This window comes from Artemia franciscana, chromosome 8 (genome assembly GCF_032884065.1).
Source record: "Artemia franciscana chromosome 8, ASM3288406v1, whole genome shotgun sequence".
NCBI lineage: Eukaryota > Metazoa > Arthropoda > Branchiopoda > Anostraca > Artemiidae > Artemia > Artemia franciscana.
Genome location: NC_088870.1, coordinates 21,134,980 through 21,154,338, shown reverse-complemented (window position 1 = coordinate 21,154,338; position 19,359 = coordinate 21,134,980). Strand labels below are relative to the sequence as shown.

Genomic DNA, 19,359 nt, shown 5'->3' with positions numbered 1-19,359 from the left:
CATTCTATTGTAATTCCGCTTTGTCTTTTTCTTAAGCTATTTGCTATCTTGTGTAATTTTGTCATCGTCATAAATTCTAAAAACGAGAAAGGGAGAGAGAGAGAAGGATTTGTTGACAAAAAATATAAACACAAAATTATTGTTACTTCCCCTGAAAAGCAAAGCTTGTCCGTGGGGAAGGTAGAGAAAACTAAATCCCCAAAACAAAGAGAACACTTGGCAACCAACATCACTAATACCACCACACTAAACAATAAATACAAAAGAATATCACATATTATGCTTTTCCTCCGGGAACATCATATCAACAAAGCCCCCACAATAAATAAATTAATCAATAAAAACTCATATTCAGCAAAAAGCAATTCCTCATTTTTTTTTTTTTTTTTTTTTTTAATATATTGGGGTCTCCAAAAATCTCAGTATAACTAGTTAACTATACACATATTACATTATGATGTTTCTCCGGGAATATCATATCAACAAAGCCCCCACAATAAATAAATCAATCAATAAAAACTCATATTCAACAAAAAGCAGTTCCGTGATGGTTTTTATGGCACTTAGTATTTACCAAGTGACATGTAGCGATCGCATTTTCTGTCTGTCTCTCTGTCTGTCGGTCCCGGTTTTATTATTTCGGGCTCTTCACGATAATTTAGGACGATGAAATTTGGCAGACGTATCAAGGACCAGACCAGATTAAATTAGTAATAGTCGTTTCCCCGATTCGACCATCTTGGGGGCAGTGGAGGAACGGCTAATTCGGAAAAAATTAGAAAAAAATTAGGTATTTTTAACTTACGAACGGGTGATGAAATCTAATGAAATTTGATATTTAGAAGGATCTCTTGTCTCGTAGCTCTTATTCTAAGTCCCGACCAGATCCGGTGAGATTGGGGGAGTTGGAGGGGGAAACCGGAAATCTTGGAAAACGCCTAGAGTTGAGACATCGGGATGAAACTTGGTGAGAAGAATAAGCACAAGTCCTAGATACGTGATTGACATAACCGGAACGGATGTGCTCTCTCTGAGGGGGGGGGGGGGGGGTAATTCGGAAAAATTGGAAAAAATGAGGTGATTTTAACTTACAAACGGATGACTAGATCTTAGTGAAATTTAATATTTAAAAGTATCTCCTAACTCAGAGCTTTTATTGTAAATCCTGACGGGATCCAGTGACACTGGAGGGAGTTGGAGGGGGAAACCTGAAATCTTGGCAAACGCTTAGAGTAGAGTGATCGGGATGAAACTTGGTGGGAAGAATAAGTACAAGTCCTAGATGCGTGCTTGAAGTAACTGGACCGGATCTACTCTGTTTGGGGGAGCTGGGGGTGGGGGACAATTAGGTTAATTCGGAAAAATTAGAAAAAAGAGGTATTTTTAACCTACGAACTGGTGATCAGATTTTAGTGAAATTTGATATTTAGAAGAACCTCGTTTCTCAGAACTCTTATTTTAAATCGCGACCATATCCGGTGATATTGGGGGGAGGGTAGGAGGGGTAAACCGGAAATCTTGGAAAACGCTCAGAGTGGAGAGATCGGGATGAAACTTGGTGTAAAGAATAAACACAAGTCCTAGATACGTAATTGACATAATTGGGCCGGATCCGCTCTCTTTGACGGAGTCAGGAAGGGGGAGATTCTCCCTAAGGGGGAGACCTAATGGACAATAAATCACCAAAACAACCAGGCTGAATATCCTGCTGCAATCCAAAAATGAACCACAATACGTGGAATTCACGAAAGCCTGCATCCAGCAAAATTTCAAAGTTGGGTAAATTTTTCGAACAGACTTACGTGGGGATATGCCTGCTAAAATCCTTACAAGCCACTTATACGACCGACCACTTACGGGGGGAAAACGGTGTAATTTGTTGTCATGAAGTATAATCATTTAATCAAGTAATCAGATACATGTCTTTTTTGAAAAATTGAGGCTAAGCGATTTTTTCCAACTATGACCTATCTAGATCGTTTTTTTTTTCAGGCCAGAAAGTCGCAAGGTGACAATTTAAAAAAAAAGTTTTTAACAATATACTTATAAATAAATACATACATGCACAGTTGCTCGTTTAAAGATATATGATATGGCAACTAAATAGAGGTAGATCTTTAGCAGTTCAACATTGAGTTACTGATCAAGGATGCATGTACGAGGGGTGTTTTTTAATTAAGGTCCGTTTGAGTTTAAGTGCACAACAAAAGATTATTTTAAGAAAGTAAATTTATTTTCAGAAAGTAAATCCTTTACTCTATTTTTCTACATAGTTGCCAAGTTTGTTAAAATACTTATCATACCTCTCAACTAATTTTAAAATACCCTATTGATAAAAACTTGCCGCCTGCTCTGATAACTAAGAGTTCACTTTCGTTTTCACGTCGTAGTCATCACTGTAATGGTTGCAACTGAGGTGCTGTTTGAGGTGAAGAAACATATGGTAATCACTTGGCGCAAGATCAGGACTGTACGGTGGGTGGTCTAAAACTTTCCAACCAAAATTGTACAACAAATTGAGGGTCTAACCTACAGTGTGAGGTCTTGTATTGTCATGAAGATGGATAATTCTCTTTGTCAGGAGGCCACGTCTTTTTTTTTGAGTTGCTCTGCATAGCTTCCTGAGGGTTTGGTAGCATGCTTCTGCATTAATCGTGGTTCCTGGTTGCATGAAGTTGACCAACAAAACACCATGCCTATCCCAAAACACCGATGCCATGATTATACGCTGGGACAGAGTCTGTTTGGCCTTCACCTTTACAGGGGGAGTGTGTGTGTCCCCATTTCATGCTGTGTTGCTTTGATTTGGGTGTGACATGCGAAAACCATGTTTCGTCTCCAGTTACGACCTAACTAAAAAAGTCTTCACCTTCTTCGTGATAACGAGTCCTGAACTTCATTGCACACTCAAATCTTTGGTTTTGTGGTCCTCTGTTAGGAGTTTTGGGACCCTACGGGAGCATAGTTTCCGAAAGTGCAGGTTCTTTGAAACAATACTGTAAAGCAATGACCTCAAAACCTTTGAAAAACCAGTTATGGTGAGGTGCCTCATCTCACGAATTCTCGCTTTAACTGATGCCACAAATTTGTCTGTAATCAAAAAAGGGTGACCGGAATAGACTTCACCATTGTCACGGCCATTTTTGAATTCTCGTACCCACTTTGCCTTCACTCATAACAGTATTACCGCACACTTTACAAATCGATGAATTTCTGCATCAGACAAAAACCATCTTCATGACAAGTTCTTTGCTGACAAAAACCATATCACTGAGCGAACTTCACACGCGGCGGGTGAATTGATATTCTTAAACATTTTGAAAGCACAGAACATAACCATAAAAGTTAGCTACACAACTGAAATTGAGCACAGTTGTTCCCGAGACATTCTGGTGCACGATACACGTGCTCTTTTGCGGTGTGGGTGCGAACTACTAGTGTCTACAATAAATTGGACTTTAATTCAAAAATACGCCTCGTAATAAGAATGAAAAACAACTACTGTTACTGTTTTTACAGTGTTGCCTAGCTGACTTTAAGAACCCATAGAATAAGCCTTCCAAACAGAAGGACTGCTACAGGCCACTACTCGTATAGGTCAAAACTACAGATGCATAGTTACTTTAGAATCATGGTAGGAACATTCATCTTTCCAAGTTGATAGCTTTTACTCAGAGGTAAATCTGATTTCCCGCTTTTATCAGATTGTCACATGCTTTCAGTCAATTTAAGGCTTAAAGGTATCCTAACTTCCAGACATCATGAATTCTCAAATCCGACTCCATTGCAACTAAATCCTCGTGTAGCTGAACGCATGTAACTGAAACTATCGTGTAAGTAAATCCACGTGCAACCGAACCATAATAATAATGAACCCCATTTCAGCTTAACTCCATTCAACTGAGCCCTCTTGCTACTCATTTCTCATGCATTTGAACCATCGTTTAACTGAACCCCGTTTAAGTAAACCCTGGTTCAGCTCAACCCCATTCGACTGAACCCCCCATGCAACTCAACCCTCATTCAAATCAATATCCATGCAATGCAACCTTCATTCAAATCAATATTCATGCAATGCAAACTTCATTCAAATCAATATCCATGTAGCTCAACCTCATTCAGCTCAATCCTCCTCAAATCTATAATATAACTAGAAAGTGTATTTCTGTCCATTTTGTCGGAAGTGACAAAAGCTGACTCAAATGAAATGGTTTTTATTTATTTGTTATTTCTTTTTTAAGTGTTTTTCTTTTCTTTTTTATACCGCTTCAATACAAAACTATTTCTATTCCCCTCTGTAAAAACTATAATTTATCCTTCTGTCCTTTACATTTATGAATTAGTGAAACTTTTCATGTCTAGGGCCTGAATACGTTTGAATATCATGGTTGCTGCAATAGCTGCACTCTAGTACAGAGAAAACCATGGCCCCTTGTAGCCAAAACCTTAAAAACACGCTAAAAAAAACACTGTCTGATAAGAAAAATGTCCTCTTAATACTGGTTCAGGATTTATAGCTATTACTTAGATTCATTTTAATAATAAAAGTATATTGCAAAAACAAACATATGATATTTTTTTAAGCTTGAAACGCTGATAAGCCTACCTTTTTCTGTTATCAATAATAAGTACTAATATAAGTACTAATATGGCATTACATAATAATAAGTACTAATTGGGCACTACAACATCGTAGAGAGCTGTTTCAGGTCATTTCAAAACTGATGTTAACGTTTACGTGTTTTTTTTTTGCAATTTTGTCATGACAACACTATCATAAAATGTCTTACCGCACCAAAATGTGATTTTAGTAACATTTCTGGAGTGTATAGGCTTGAAAGTATAAAAGGTCTACCACTCAAATCTCTATGATCGGAAAACCTTAAACTGTTGTTTTTAAATCCCCCTCTTGAATATACCACTTCCGTTCGATTCTGTTGATAGAAGAGCTTTAGCAAAGGTCTTATCCTTATATGGTATACCAGACAAATACATTAATGTGATTAATTTCCTCACTTCATCCAGGCACGAGAATTAGTATTATTCTCGGGCTATTTACAAGAATAATACTAATGCGGATAAAGTAAGAGATGAGGTTAGCAGCTGGTTTTGTATTAAATCAGGAGTTAAGTGGGGTTGTGTTCTATTCCTCTTTATATGGATCATTTTGATGGACTTTGTCTTAAGGAGTACAGGAAAGGCAATGGGAGACCACGGAATCATATGGGGAGGAAAAACTCTCCTGGATTTAGATTATGCTGATAATTTAAGCATAATAGATGAAAATGTGAGCAAAATGAATGAGCTTTTAGAAGTTTTGCGGGTTCAAGATGCTAGAATAGGTTTGAAAATTAATTTTAAGAAGACTAAGTTCACTATGACGCTGGTAACGAAAAAATTAATAAGCTGGGCAGCTTCGCTTACCTTGGTAGTAATATTAGTAAAGACGGTGGGAGCAGTGAAGAGATTAAAAGTAGAATAGCCAAGGCTTTGAGAGTTTTTTCACAGTTAAAAAAAAGTTTCGAAGAATAGAAAAATAAGTCTACAAACTAAGATTAGAATATTGGAAGGTACAGTGATGACAGTGGTCGAATATGTCACTGAAACATGGGCGCTCCGAAAAGCGGATGAAGATTTACTAGAATTTTTCCAGGGAAATTGCTTACAGATTGTTTCGGGTACCTGGCTGACTGACCGTATTTCAAACAGTAGGCTGTACGAAAAATGTGGTTCAATCCTACTTTCTAGGGCTATAGTGAAAGAAAGGTTGAGATGGCCAGGCCACGTTTTGCAGGTGAAAGATGACGGATTGCCGAAGATTTTCCTTTGAGGCCAACCGTCTAGGGCTAAATAGAAATCAGGTCGTCCTCGTCTGGGGTTCGAGGATGTCATAAACAAAGCTCAAGAAATCGGAGCAAAACTAGCACAAGTCAATGAAGATTCATAGTCAATAAATCCTCAATCGTCTTCACTTGGAAAAATGGAAAGAAAGTATCGTCTTGGAATGCAACTTCCTTCATATTAACTTTTTTTTACTAAATATTTCTAGCTTGAGTCCGTTTCAAAGGACTATTGTGTCATTTTCTACTGTTTTTCTAGTACTCAAAGCTTAAGATTCTTTCATAGTATTTATGCTCATATTTTACTATAATCCCTGGAATCGTACTTGATGGTCATTTATTCTTCAACACAGTCTTTTGCCTAAATTGTTAGTAACAAAATCCTTTGTCAATTTTGAAAAATCCTCCCTCTCCCCATCACACACACAATAATTAGGTGAATTGACACCCGCCTCATCACACACACGTGAATTGGTGTCCTTGATCAATGCTAGTACCGACTATTGTCATCAATAATGCCAATTATCGTATATCTCGAATTTAAACCCTATCTTCTCTGATTTTAGTTTTTGGCTTCTCTGATTAGGTCTTTTTCACTGTAGTCTCTGATTTGGACTATAGCTTATAGGCAACATAGTCTTACAGATAAAAATTGTGTCCAAGTCTGGATTAAAAACATTTCTGTCGACTATCGATAATTTAAAATGAGCCTTGGGATGATGGCAATTTTTTTATGCTGTTTATAAAAATCTAAAAACAAACGATAATTAAATATTATTTGAGTATTCCAACCTAAATTTGAAACAAACTTTGTTTCTCATATTCCTATTAACTCTTTAACTCTAATTAACTCTTTGACAATCCCTAGGCAATTATTGCTTCTTGGCCTTTTCAACTAAGATCAAAATGTTGCATCTGTTCTTATCAGCTTAATTTCTGATATGGTCTCTGTTGCGTAGAATATTAAATTGATTTTTGATAACTTCCCGGAAAATAATTTTCAGACCCTTCAACTACTATAAGCAAAATTGATATCTCCAAGTTTTGATTGGAGGTGTTTGGGGAAATGATGGGCATGGGAGGGGGGTCTTGTTACTCTCAAGTCACAATTTACTCTTAAAAAGAGGTCTAAAACTTCCAATTTCGAATCAAATGAGCCTCATCTGAAGCTTATACGACCACTCATTCCATAAAACTTTATATGTCCCCAGAGTATAACTTAAAACTGAATCCCAAGGGCGCTGGAGAGCTGTGTCAATACTAGAGGCCTTGTTTTATGTTCTTTGGACTAGTTTGAACAATATCACTATCTCAAAATTCCAATCAGATGCGTTTGCTGAAAAGAGGGGCTGTCGAGAGGGGTGGGTGGCTAGTTACCCTTCATCACTTTTGTATCGTAGAAGGGAGCTAGAACTTGTGATTTTCAACCGAATGAGCCTTCTCTAAATTTGAACAAACATCCCTTCAATAAAAACCTTAAATGTCCCCGGGGTATAACTTGCAACCATCGCCCCTAGGCTCTGGTGGTTTGTATCAACCCCAAAAGTCTTTTTATATGATATTTGGACCATTTTTAATAAAATAGCTATCTTTAACATTCGATTAGATGTGTTTTGGGAAAACACGACATTTGAGAGGGGAAGGGGTAGCTAACCTCTGATCACTTTTACTCTTAAAAAGAGCAATAAAAATCCTCTACATTAATCCGATGAGCCCCCTCCGAATTATATATGACCACCCTTTATATAAAAGCTTTTTTATGCTATCTCTAAATTTTGAATGGATATCTTTGGGAAATTTGAGCTTGGGGGGGGGGGGGGTCTCTCAAATCACCTTTGAATCTCAAATAAAGTGTTATAATTTCCAAATTCAAATCAATTGAGCCACATCTGAAGTTTATAGGACAACCCATTCCATAAAAACCCTGTATACCCGCAGGCGATTAATTGCAACCCTATCCCCATGGCACTGGAGGGGGGGTGTCAACCCCAGAGGCATTGTTACATGTTCTCTGGACTATTTTGAACAAAGTTATGATCTCACAATTTCAATCAGATTTGTATTTCAAAAAGCAGGGTAGTCGGGGAGGGGGGAAGCTGCCTTCCATCTGTATTAACTCTTAAAGTAAACTAAAACTCCGATTTGCAACTAAATGAGTCTCCTCTAAAGTTTATACAACCCTCTCTTCTATAGAAACCTTAGATCCTCCCGGGGTACAACTGACAACCCTTGCCCCCAGGCTTTAGGGGGTTTATTTCGACCCCAAAAACCTTGTTATATAATATTTTGACTATTTATAATAAAGTGGGTATCTCGAAATTTCTATTAGAAGCATTTCTGGAAAATACGACGTGTGGGTGAGGGGGGAGGGGTTATCCGCCCTCTGATCACTTTGACTCTTAAAAAGGGTTACTCGAACTTCTGACTACCAATCCAATAAGATCCCTCCAAAGCTGGTATGTTATGGTATGTTATATGTGGTATGTTATTAATAAGTTATGCCCCAGGGCATAACTTACACCGCTTGCCCTGAAGGCTGTTGGAGGGTTGTCATCCTCAATGACATCATTTTCGGACTTTCTAACTACTTTGAAAAAATGGCTATCTCAAAATTGTATTTTGATGTGTTTGGGGAAATGATGGGCATGGAAAGGGGATTGGTTGCCCCCCCAATTACTTTCGACTATTAAAATAGGGCACTATCCCTTTCAATTTCCAATTGAATGTACCCTTTTTAAAGTTTCCACAACAACTTCTTAGAACCGAAGTGCCTGGGTCTAAAACCCCTCAAAAAATAAATTTTTTGTCAATACTTTATCAATAGTCAATACTTTGTGCCAACATCGCTCTTTACTTAGATAGTGCTATTGTGCTACCTACGATAATGCTTAATACTTACTGCGGATGTAAGTAAATTGGAAAGGTCAGGGCCGCCACTGCTTTCCCATGAAGGATAATCCGTGCCCCATTGATTATTCGGATGTAAACCCCCTTTTGCCCCCCTAATGATATCGCTGCCCTTTCCATAAAATTTGCGACCTTTTTGGCCCTATAAATGATCCTTTGAAGTTTGATTCAGTTGATCATGCATGATAAAAATGCTCCGCGCCCTATTTTATACTTTATAACATACTTTTGAACAATTGTCAATTCGCATAATGTATGACCTTTGTCCTTTTGAGGTTGTTTTATCCTTGAAGCCATATTTACTGGACTTTCCAACTATTCTGAGAAAAATGTTTGTCTCAAATTTTCGTCAGATGCCTTGGGGGGACACAAAGGGACTGGACAGAAAATAGGGCACAAAGGGCGATTGACTCCCTCTCAGCCACTATTGGCCCTTAACAAAATTTTATAATTTTTTATAGTCTGAATTTTCAATGAAATCATCACCGTTTCCCAAGTTTCACGATCAGCCCTTTAATACAAAGTCATCGGACAAAGAAATTAAACAAATATTACATTGAAGGCGCTTGGCTCTTTAGAACGCCAAAGTATTGCCTCTTGTTTTGAGTAAGTAGAAAAGTAGGAGGTAAAGTATTGCTTTTAGTTCCACAATGAATGTTTTTTAGCGAAAATTTCTTATAAATTGGTTAGCAGAAGTGTTAAATATACTTCAACAGCACAAGTCGCGTGACCCCACAAAGGAAAGAAAAAATTATAGTTTCAATTATGCTTCAAAAACTTTGAACACTTGTGTTCAAATGCATTCAGTAAGCTATCATCAAATGTTTTTGACGATCTTTACTGTGTCATCTCCACCCTCGAGTTGTCTTCGTGTTTAGCTTATTTGGCAAAACGAGAATGTGAAATTTACACGTAGGCAACGAAGGCCAAATATTAACTAATTTAAAAATTCACAACGTGCTTTAAAATGTCAACAAATCAGTGGAGAAAATTCAATTTTTTCAGTAGTATACCACTAGATGTACCACCTGAAGCTGTCAGCAAACTAAAAGTAAACTTAATGAATGCTGGAGCTCATTCTATTTAAGCCATATCTTTAAATTTGCTCTAAAGCCCAGCTCAAATTTTGGGACCAATTTGTCAAGGTCCAAACTTAGCTTTAAGAATCTGCATCCTTGAACTAAAACCCTATTCAAATGGGTTCCCAGAATTTGAGTTAGATTTTAATCCATTAAGTGATTAATCAGACTTAATGTTTAGACTAGGCTAAATTATTGCTCTGAAGCCACATTTGAGTTAAAGTTAGGTCTAGCCCTACTTGTTGGGAAAAAAGCTATGAATAGTGGCTCTACAGAAAGGGGCATGCCAGAACAAAAGAAAAAAAATAGATTGCTTATTTTATGATCAGTTTTGTGATATTGTTTGCTTTTTGACATTTAATCCCCTTCTCCCTACTAATGGCTCCATTTAGCCCTAGGGCCTAGTCTATATGACACAAACATAAAACACAGTGAAATTCTGGTAAAATTCTAGTTAATTGACTTCTTGCTATCTCGGAAAGGGTTTAGGATAGGAAAATGAAACTTTCAGGGATGGGTCTACAGGCTAAAATATGTCCTAGGAAGGTATTTTAAAGTACCCACCTCTACTCCTTCTCCCTTTAGAGGGCTGTAATGTAATATAATATATTGTAATGAGTGTAATAAATGTAATATATTGAGAAGAATTGAAATATAAGACTGGGAATGCCTTTTTAGGCCCTTATTTGAGCTTTACAATGATCTAAGATAATTTTTTCCTCTTAGCACAAAAATTCACAATCTAAATATCCATTCATGAAAATGCAATACCCTGAAGAGTGGAAGAAGCTTACTTAGCTCAACAAATATTTGAATTACATGTAAACTTACAAAACCATGCTTTTACTGTTGCCTTTGCTGTGGACCAAAACAGACAGCCTTAAAATTCAAGCTTAATATCCACTGGAACCCCACTTTGTAGTGACATTGTGTTTTGAATACAACCACCTCTGGCAGTTTTTTTTGGGTAGGGGCAAGGTGGGAATCCCTCCTAATAATTTAAAGAAAAATTATTAGGACAACATACTTTTGTTATTTTTTATTTAAAAAAAAAGAAAACCAACCCAAGATGCAATTTTTGGATGTTGTATGGCATTTTAGGATTTTCTTTTTAAGTCAAATTTATAAAGAGCAATTAAATATAAAAATTAGTTTATAAATGAGCCCATAATTAGCTCTCTATGATGTCTATGGTGTCTGACCTAGCCTTTCTGTTGCAAATGTCACCCAAATTGCATTTTTAGTATACCATGTGGCACTTAATAACAGCCTTATCAACTCTAATATATATATATAAAAAGTTCAGATACATGAGTTAGCTTTAATGAGTCCTTAAATACCTCTTTATGATGTTCTAGTGCCTCACTAGTGACAAAGAAAAATAAGAAGACATATTACTGCTGTTCATGTATGATTTTTCTTGTTTTTCAATGAGGGGGGTTGTAATTTTCCTTTATAATATTTCAACATTGTCAGTTTAAAGGGTGTAGTACTTTTTGATTTGCTACTACTGCATTTTCACATCATATGCAACTGAATGATGCAATGCATGGGGATGTTGAAATAGAGTGCATTGTTCAACTGTGAGATTTAGTCTCTTGTGGTGGGCAAGGGAGTTGAAGGAAGTGGAAAGGAATAGATAATTTTATATTAATAGTAAATCTGGCAAAAAAGCTGAACTTATTAAACTCACCATCACCCACCCGAAACCATGTTTACAGTACACTATTGTTGTCTGCAGTAACTCCTTGCTGACAACCTTAGTAAAAGCTATGTTCACTGCTTAATTTATGTTTGCTTGATACATGTATATTGCTTATCTATGCATTCTATAATGTTTATGAATATAACCAAGTAGTGTCTTTGCTAAATAGTAACTTTTCTCTGTTATTGCTCCAAGAAAAGTGTCCTATTAAAGACTTAGGGAATGAATGGGGATTTTTACTTTTTAACCACTTGGTACACCCCCCCCACCAGGTTGAAGAGCTCATGCACATATAATTCTAGGGTCAGGACAGCTGGGTTGCTACAAATTCTTTCAAGCATTTGGGGTGTAAACCCTAGAGGTATTGTTACATGTTCTTTGGACTATTTTGAAGAAAGTTGCAATCTCACAATTTCAATCATATTTTTTTTGTGCCTTCTATATGATTATTTTTCTGATATTTCACTATTTTTGTAAATGTGATACACTTAGTTTTTAACTTGTCTAGCATTTTTATTTAAAAGGGAATGTAGATCACCCAGTTTCATGGCTTGCAATTAAATTCCTAGTAGATCACTAAATCCCTTGCCACTTAGGGGTTGGAGAAGTTTAGGCATATGGTTTTGGAACCGCTTATAGTTGTATGCTCAAAGATTGATTACTTATTATTGTATTTACTTATTCATATTATTTACTTATTTTTACTATTTAATAGACAGGATAAAACTATTTTTAATATTTATAGAGAATTCATAGTTTAGAAACCTATTTGATTTTTTTTTTGTGATGTTTTTCTCGTTTATTGTTATTTTACACATTTTTTTTCTGAAGTTGTTTGGTGTTTACCTTTGGAGGGGGGATCATTAGTGAAATAAGTTACACGTAGGAAAATTTTGCGTAGGTTCTTCAAACTTAAAAATATTCCTTAGAAAAATAGTTGATCTTTCCTACCTGTCGGGGTGATCCTCTTTCAAAAATTATACACCATTTTATGTAGCAGGGATTTCTCCGTATTGTTTGAAAAATAATCAGAAATTAAATATAAAAAAAGAAGGTTTTTTGAACTGAAAGTGAGGAGTGACATTAAAACCAAAGGAACAGAAATTATTCCATATATGATAGGCCTCCCTGCTAGAAAAGAATAAAAAAGATTATTGCATTGTTGCTTCTATATTAAATTTAAATAAAACGGGCAAAGATTAATTTTAAAAGCTAAAGTTTTTTTGAGAGAAGTAAAGAGCAAAGTTGAAACTTAAAATGAACAAAATTTATTGCTTTGCAGTCTATCTAACATATATCAATAAAACTAGTACAAATAAACCTATTGAATTGAATTTATTTATAACCCGTTATAATACACATGAAAAACAGAGTATAATGTGAATAAAAGAAAAGAGAAAAAAGAAAAAGACCTAAAAAACTAAACAAAAAACTTTGCAACACTTCACCTTACTTAAAAACACTTAAAACATACAAAAGCAAAACATTCATTGAATCAAAATAGTGCTCCATGGGTGCCGACCAATTCTACTATTATAAGCTTCTATGCTTTTTCTGATAGAAGCATTCAGGTCTATGATGCTGTATCTTTTAATGACCCAGGAGCTGTTTGACCATGGTGGAAGGGCAAGCAGGTGTTTGGCATACCGGAAATCTAATTCACCGAAGCTCCTTCGTCTTGGTTATCGTAAACGTACGCCAAAAAGGTACAAGGTATAGGAAATTTGGGAGTGCAGAAGCATTGTAAAGTTTCACTAGCAGTTTGCAGTTGAGTCAAAGTTTGTTTGCTATTGAGCTTCCGTATGCAGTTTCTGTTCAACATTGGAAATGAAGGATCAAGAGCCTTCTAGTTGCTTTAAGAGTGTCACCAATAGGAAGCCCTAAATATTTCATTTGTGATTTTGGGGAAACTGGCGCGCCGTCGAGATTAATAGTAAATCCTGCTCGAGTTTCAACCCAGTTGAACAGAACCATGTCCGATTTTTCTCTATTGAATGTAAGGTTAATCTTAGCATATTCTTTACTTAAAATAGCAAAATTTCTTTCAAATGACTGTACTGTGTGACTGGGGTTAAAAATGTCATCTGCATAAGCGACAAGTGACACATCAATCCCTTTTAAAATACACGAAGGAACTGCGCTAGATTGAGCGTTCATGGTACAGTTATTAAAGGCAACTGGAGAGGTAAGGGCAACCTGTCTGACGCCTCGACGGACTGGAATAACGAAACGTGTTATGGTCCCATCAGGTAGCCTGATACAACAGCAAGATGGTTATACATATCATACAATGCACGAAGGACAGACGTGTCAACTCCCTGTTTATATAGCTCAAGGAGAATTTGTGCGTGAATCGGAAAGTCGAAAGCTTGGCTTACATCATGACTCCCTAGGACAAGCGAATCACCAGACTTATCAGCATCTATAAGTATTGACAATAGTACAGTAAGTGCATTTTTTGGAAGCCAAACTGATATGGCGGCATGTAGCATTTATCTGTAAGTTCTGGCATTACGAGTGTTTCAAAAATCTTGCAGAAAGTAGTAGCAACTGTAATAGGGCGATATGAAGAAAACTCATTCAGCGATTTATTTATTTTTTTGGAACAGGAGTAAGATGACCAGAAGAGAACGAGGTTGGAACTATTCCAGTTGTGATTTAATTATATTTCCCTATGTTTTTAGGATTACAGAAAACTAGTGCTTTACTGAAAACACAAAACAATATAGGGGTTTCGGTACAGTAAATGCAAACCGACTAAGGGCACTTTTTGCTCTACAAAAATAAAGTATTTTAGGATTGTTGTATAATTTTAATTTTTTTTAAAGTTGGTATCAATTCTTCACAATGCCTCAGCCCAATGATTGGCTCTTATTTTCGTTCTAAAAAGGACACCTCGTGATTAGTTTGTAGACAAGTTTGTAGTGAAACTCTCTTGATAGTATTAGGATTATAGGCTAACTTTAAAATTTGTATCATAGCTTGAAATTCTTTGTTGTATTCTTTGATGTATTGAGAGAAATAACCGCCTTTTCAAAGTTCATATTATGGCTTATTTGATCTTCATTTTGAGCAATACTGAATCGTATTTCTTACAATTTAAGATTGTATATTACTCACTATTGGTATTATAGCTAGTAAGACCAAAAGGTTACCTGACAAAATCAATCAATTATTTCTGTATGATGTTCAATGATTTTGCGGCTAATAAAAAAATATTTATTTTTATGCTCATGTTTTTAAGATAGTTTTAATTATATACTGAAAGTTAATGCTATCACATCTGGTGTAAGATTATGAAAAGCTTTATGGATTAGTCTGTTGCTGTCAGGCCACGTACTCACTTTTGTCTCCGAAAGGAATAATCATGCTTTTTTATGCTTGGCTGTGTTTACAGAAAAGAGCTAGTTTTCTATAATCCTGCAAATACGGGGAAATATAATTAGTTGGTTTATTTGTACTAGTTTTATTTATTTATGTTAACTAGACTGCGAAGCAACAATTTTGCTCATTTTATGTTTCAACTTGCTCTTAACTCCCCTCAGAAAAACTTCGTTTTTTAAAAATTAATTATAACAAAGAGGATATAGCATCTCCCTAGGAATGGAGCTTGTTTAGAATCTATTGCTTTAAGAATGATAATTTAATTTACAGTTGCCGTCCCACTCCCCTTTTACAAACAACCAAAGAGAGTTTTTGCACTTATTGAAGAAATACTGAGAATTTGATTTTATTTTTTATTTGTTTTTTATTTTATCCCTTAATTCAAAATCATCATCCAATTGTAGTCAGCATGATTATGAGACGTTTTTTTTCTATTGGCTGGTAATAAAGCTGAATTTCAAGCACTCAAATCCTTGCACAATTACAATAATGGGTATAATTACTTGAGACTGTCTCCTTGTGTTATTTATGCAATCTCATTATTGATAATTTCCTTATTATTTGTTGTCATATGCTACAAAGAGGTTGGCAAAAATTGCACTTTTCATAATTGAAGATTAAATTAATTTATAAACCTAAAACTTGATGCATGGACATTTGTAAAAAAAAAACATTCTATTTATTTAAATGAATGGTATATCCCTTTAGAGTGTTGGAGGTGCATAGAAACTTTTAAAATCTATTATGCACATTTTTTTTTATTTATTTTGGGTAGCGAAGCTGAAGAGTACTTAAGTGAATTATGAATTATGATTTTAGGATATTAGCCCATCGGCTATTCACGGTACCCGAAATTCGATAGTTATTGGTGATAAAAATGGATATTGTCATTTTCTGAATAGATCCTTTCACCTTACCAGCTGCAGATGCTACTTGACAAGTATTAGACTTTTGCTCCCCATTCAAGCCTCTTCTTACATAGTTACTGTTGGGGTAAGTTTATTATGAATAATGCATAGTTGTCGTACTTTGTTTTATAGTGAGTTTTGTATTTTAACCATGCAATTTGTCAGATTGAACAGAGGTTTGATTTTTTATTCATTATTTTTTTGTTAATTTCTCCTGATTCACTCCTTGTGTTGTTTTTTCTTTCTCCCTGGAGATAAATTTATGTTTTGAAGAGGAAAGATGTTAATAAAAAAGAGAGATTGCAGAACTCCAAACTGCCTAATCAAACAGTTCATTGTTACGAACTGTAAGTAGGGAGCGACCCGGCTCAATAGTAACCAAAACTCTACAAAACCAAATTTTGATACCAATAGACATATCTAAAGAATTGGAGGTTTATGCTGGTTTCAAACTTTTAAGTTTCATTAAGTTTAATTTTTTCCATCAAAGGTTACAAGCATGAGAACATTTGCCTGATTTTTGAAAAAAGGTGACCACACCCCCTAAAAGCTATTGAATCTTAATGAAACTCCCGCCACCATATTCAGCATATTAGAAAACCCTACTGTAGAGGTTTCAAGTGCCTATCTGAAAAACATAAAATTATTACTTTTTTTTGCCAGAAGAACAATCATGGATGTGTTTATTATTATTTTGTTTTGTTTATTTTTCTCAGGGGTAATTGTATCAACTTAGTTGTCCTAGAATATCGTGGGAGGGTAATTTGAAGGAAATTAAAAGTTCTAGTGCCCTTTTTAAGTGACAAAAACATTGGTGGGAAACTAGGCCCCCTCCTATGCCCCCTTTTTTCTCAGAATCTTCCGATAAAATTTTTGAGATAGCTATCTTGATCAGCATAGTTGAAAGGCCGAATACGTATGCCTTTGGGGATATCATAACCCTCCCACAGCTCCTGGGGAAAGGTCTTTAAGTTGCGAAATCTGCCCATTGTTTACGTATAGTATTTGTAATTGGGAAGTATGCATACATTTTTCAGGAGAGTGGGGAATTTGTGGTGGTGGGAATTTCTATGGGAATAATTTTTCCATGGGGGGGGGGAGTTTCCAGGGGATGAATTTTTCAGGGAGTTATACACTGGGGTAATTTTCCCAGAATTCCTATACGAAGTTCTTCTCATGTATTACTTTCTCATTGCCGACTCAATTTTACGCGTGGGGATGTTAAGTGTAATTGTCCGGGCTAAATTTTCACCAGGATTAAATTGTCTAGAGAATAATACCTTGGGGTGGAGGGTTTTTCGTCGATGAATAGCCAGCTTTCCTGCAATTATTTAAAAAACGGATCAGAAATTAAGAAAAAAAGTTTTTTTTTCAACTGAAAATAAGGAACAACATTAAAACTTAAAACGGACAGAAATTATTGCGCATATGAGTCGGGATACTCGTCCAAAGCGCCTTGCTCTTTACACAAAGTTTGAAGTACGTCCCAATTCTCTAAGAATGACTCCTGAAACACTCTGTTCGTTTAATTAGAACAATAAGAAGCTCTTTTTAAAACTACTAAAAACTTTAACGTAAAGAGCGAGGTGTTATGGAGGAGTAAACCCCCTCATTTACGTAATAATTTCTATTCGTTTCAAGTTTTAATGTTGCACCTTACTTTTAGTTGAAAAAACCTGTTTTTTTGTTTATTTGTGTTACAGGAGCTACAGTCTGGTTGTGTTCTTTTCTTTCTTATTTTGCTAATTTCACTTTATTTAAAATAATGTAACGTCTTGAGTTTTTACTGAAAGCCTGAACTTCAGACTGGATTGATGAGTAGGATAATAAATTTGAAAATCTGAATACAATTCTTGCCCAGAGCCAAAAACGATGGTTATTGCTTTACCCTGCACAAGACCTTACCCTGTGTAAGGTTAAATGCAGTTTTTTAGTCTGTACAGTGTAGAGTTTTATAGTCTAGAGAAGTATCTGAAGCAGTTCTGCTAAGCTTTTGTTTCTCTTAGCCATGTTTCTGCTTTTGAATGAAATACTCTGTTTAAGCAGGCAATCTAGCTGGCACTTGTTTTAAATTAAAGTTCTACTCAAATCAGAAAGTGCCTAAGATTTGTAATAACTTCTTGGCACATTGCTAAAATTGTTCTTATAATAATAAATTGGAAAATTTGTAGATCCTAAAGAAGGAGTGTTTTCCTTCAGATTTGAAAGTGCTGCCATCTACTATTACAGGCCATTCCATTTCTTATTTCAGTTGAGGTATGCTTTATATTCTGTGTGTGTGATTGAGGCAGAGTGCCAGAAATGCCTCCTAAAACTTAGTAGTTGCTAAAGAAATAAATGCGTAACATATGACCCTGTCTTATATGTAATATTCGAAAGTTGGCCCACACCAAGAAATCAACTTTTGACCTAAGGCAGATGAGATTTTCCTCTACACTGATTTCGTCCTTGTAGAAATGATAAAAGAATATGACTCCTTTTTTTGTAGAAAAAATTGTAGGATATCTAATTATGCAATAGATGCCTAATTTGATAATTTCAAAAGGGTTATCTGTCTATTATTATGGTATGCATTGGAAAAAAAATCGGATAATTACTTCGTAAAAGCGAGCTAAGTCCTTTTTTGGTACCTAAGCAAGCGGGAGGCACAATTCAAGCCTTTAGCTTCTCTGTCATTCTCTGGCCATTTTGACCATTTGAGCTTGTGAACATTTATTTGAAATAAACCATTAGAATATTAAAAATATAAAAATTTTGTCAAAATAAAACAGAAAGGTAGGCACGTTGTACCTTGTTTGAGCCAGAATAGCGCAAGGTTTTTCATTCTATATGATTGGAGAATCAAAGTGGACATGCGGCATTCTTTTAGTATCTAGTTTACTATCCACTTTTACTAGCTTTCAGTAAAAGGTAGGCATGCGGGCCTTTTTACGGCACTTGGTATTAACCAAGTGACATATAGCAATCGCAAATTCTGTCGGTCCCGGTTTTGCTACTTTAGGCACTTCCAGGTTAGCTAGGACGATGAAATTTAGCAGGCGTATTAGGGACCAGACCAGATTAAATTAGAAATAGTCATTTTCCCGATTTGACCATCTTGGGGGGGGGGGTGTGAGGGCCGGTTAATTCGGAAAAAATAGAAAAAATGAAGTGTTTTTAACTTACGAACGATTTGATCGGATCTCAATGAAATTTGCTGTTTGGAAGGATATCGTGTCTCAGAGCTTATTTTAAATACCGGCCGGATCTGGTGACGTTGGGGGGGGGGGGTGGGAGGGGGAAACCTAAAATCTTGGGAAACACTTAGAGTGGAGGAATCGGGATGAAACTTGGTGGGAAAAATAATCACGCGTCCTAGATACATGATTGACATAACCGGAACGGATTCGATCTCTTTGGGGTAGTTGGGGGGGGGGGGGTAATTCTGAAAAATTAAGAAAATGAGGTATTTTTAACTTACGAACGGGTGATCGGATCTCAATGAAATTTGATATTTACAAGGATTTCGTATCTCAAAGCTCTTATTTTAAATCTTG

General features: G+C 35.9%; 1 protein-coding gene and 1 pseudogene across 2 annotated transcripts in view; both read left to right on the top strand.

The window, feature by feature from the left end:
• The first annotated feature begins 6,714 nt into the window (after nt 1-6,714).
• On the top strand, nt 6,715-6,878 carry LOC136030734 (U2 spliceosomal RNA; annotated as a pseudogene).
• A 2,794-nt stretch (nt 6,879-9,672) lies between these two features.
• Nucleotides 9,673-19,359, top strand: part of LOC136030128 (vacuolar protein sorting-associated protein 11 homolog) — an 82,536-nt gene continuing 72,849 nt past the window's right edge. For both annotated transcript variants that reach the window (XM_065708811.1, XM_065708812.1), the window contains exons 1-2: nt 9,673-9,798; nt 15,735-15,908. In XM_065708811.1, the coding sequence (XP_065564883.1) occupies nt 9,715-9,798; nt 15,735-15,908 (258 nt within the window). In that variant the 5' untranslated portion in view covers nt 9,673-9,714. The remainder of the gene's footprint in view (nt 9,799-15,734; nt 15,909-19,359) is intronic.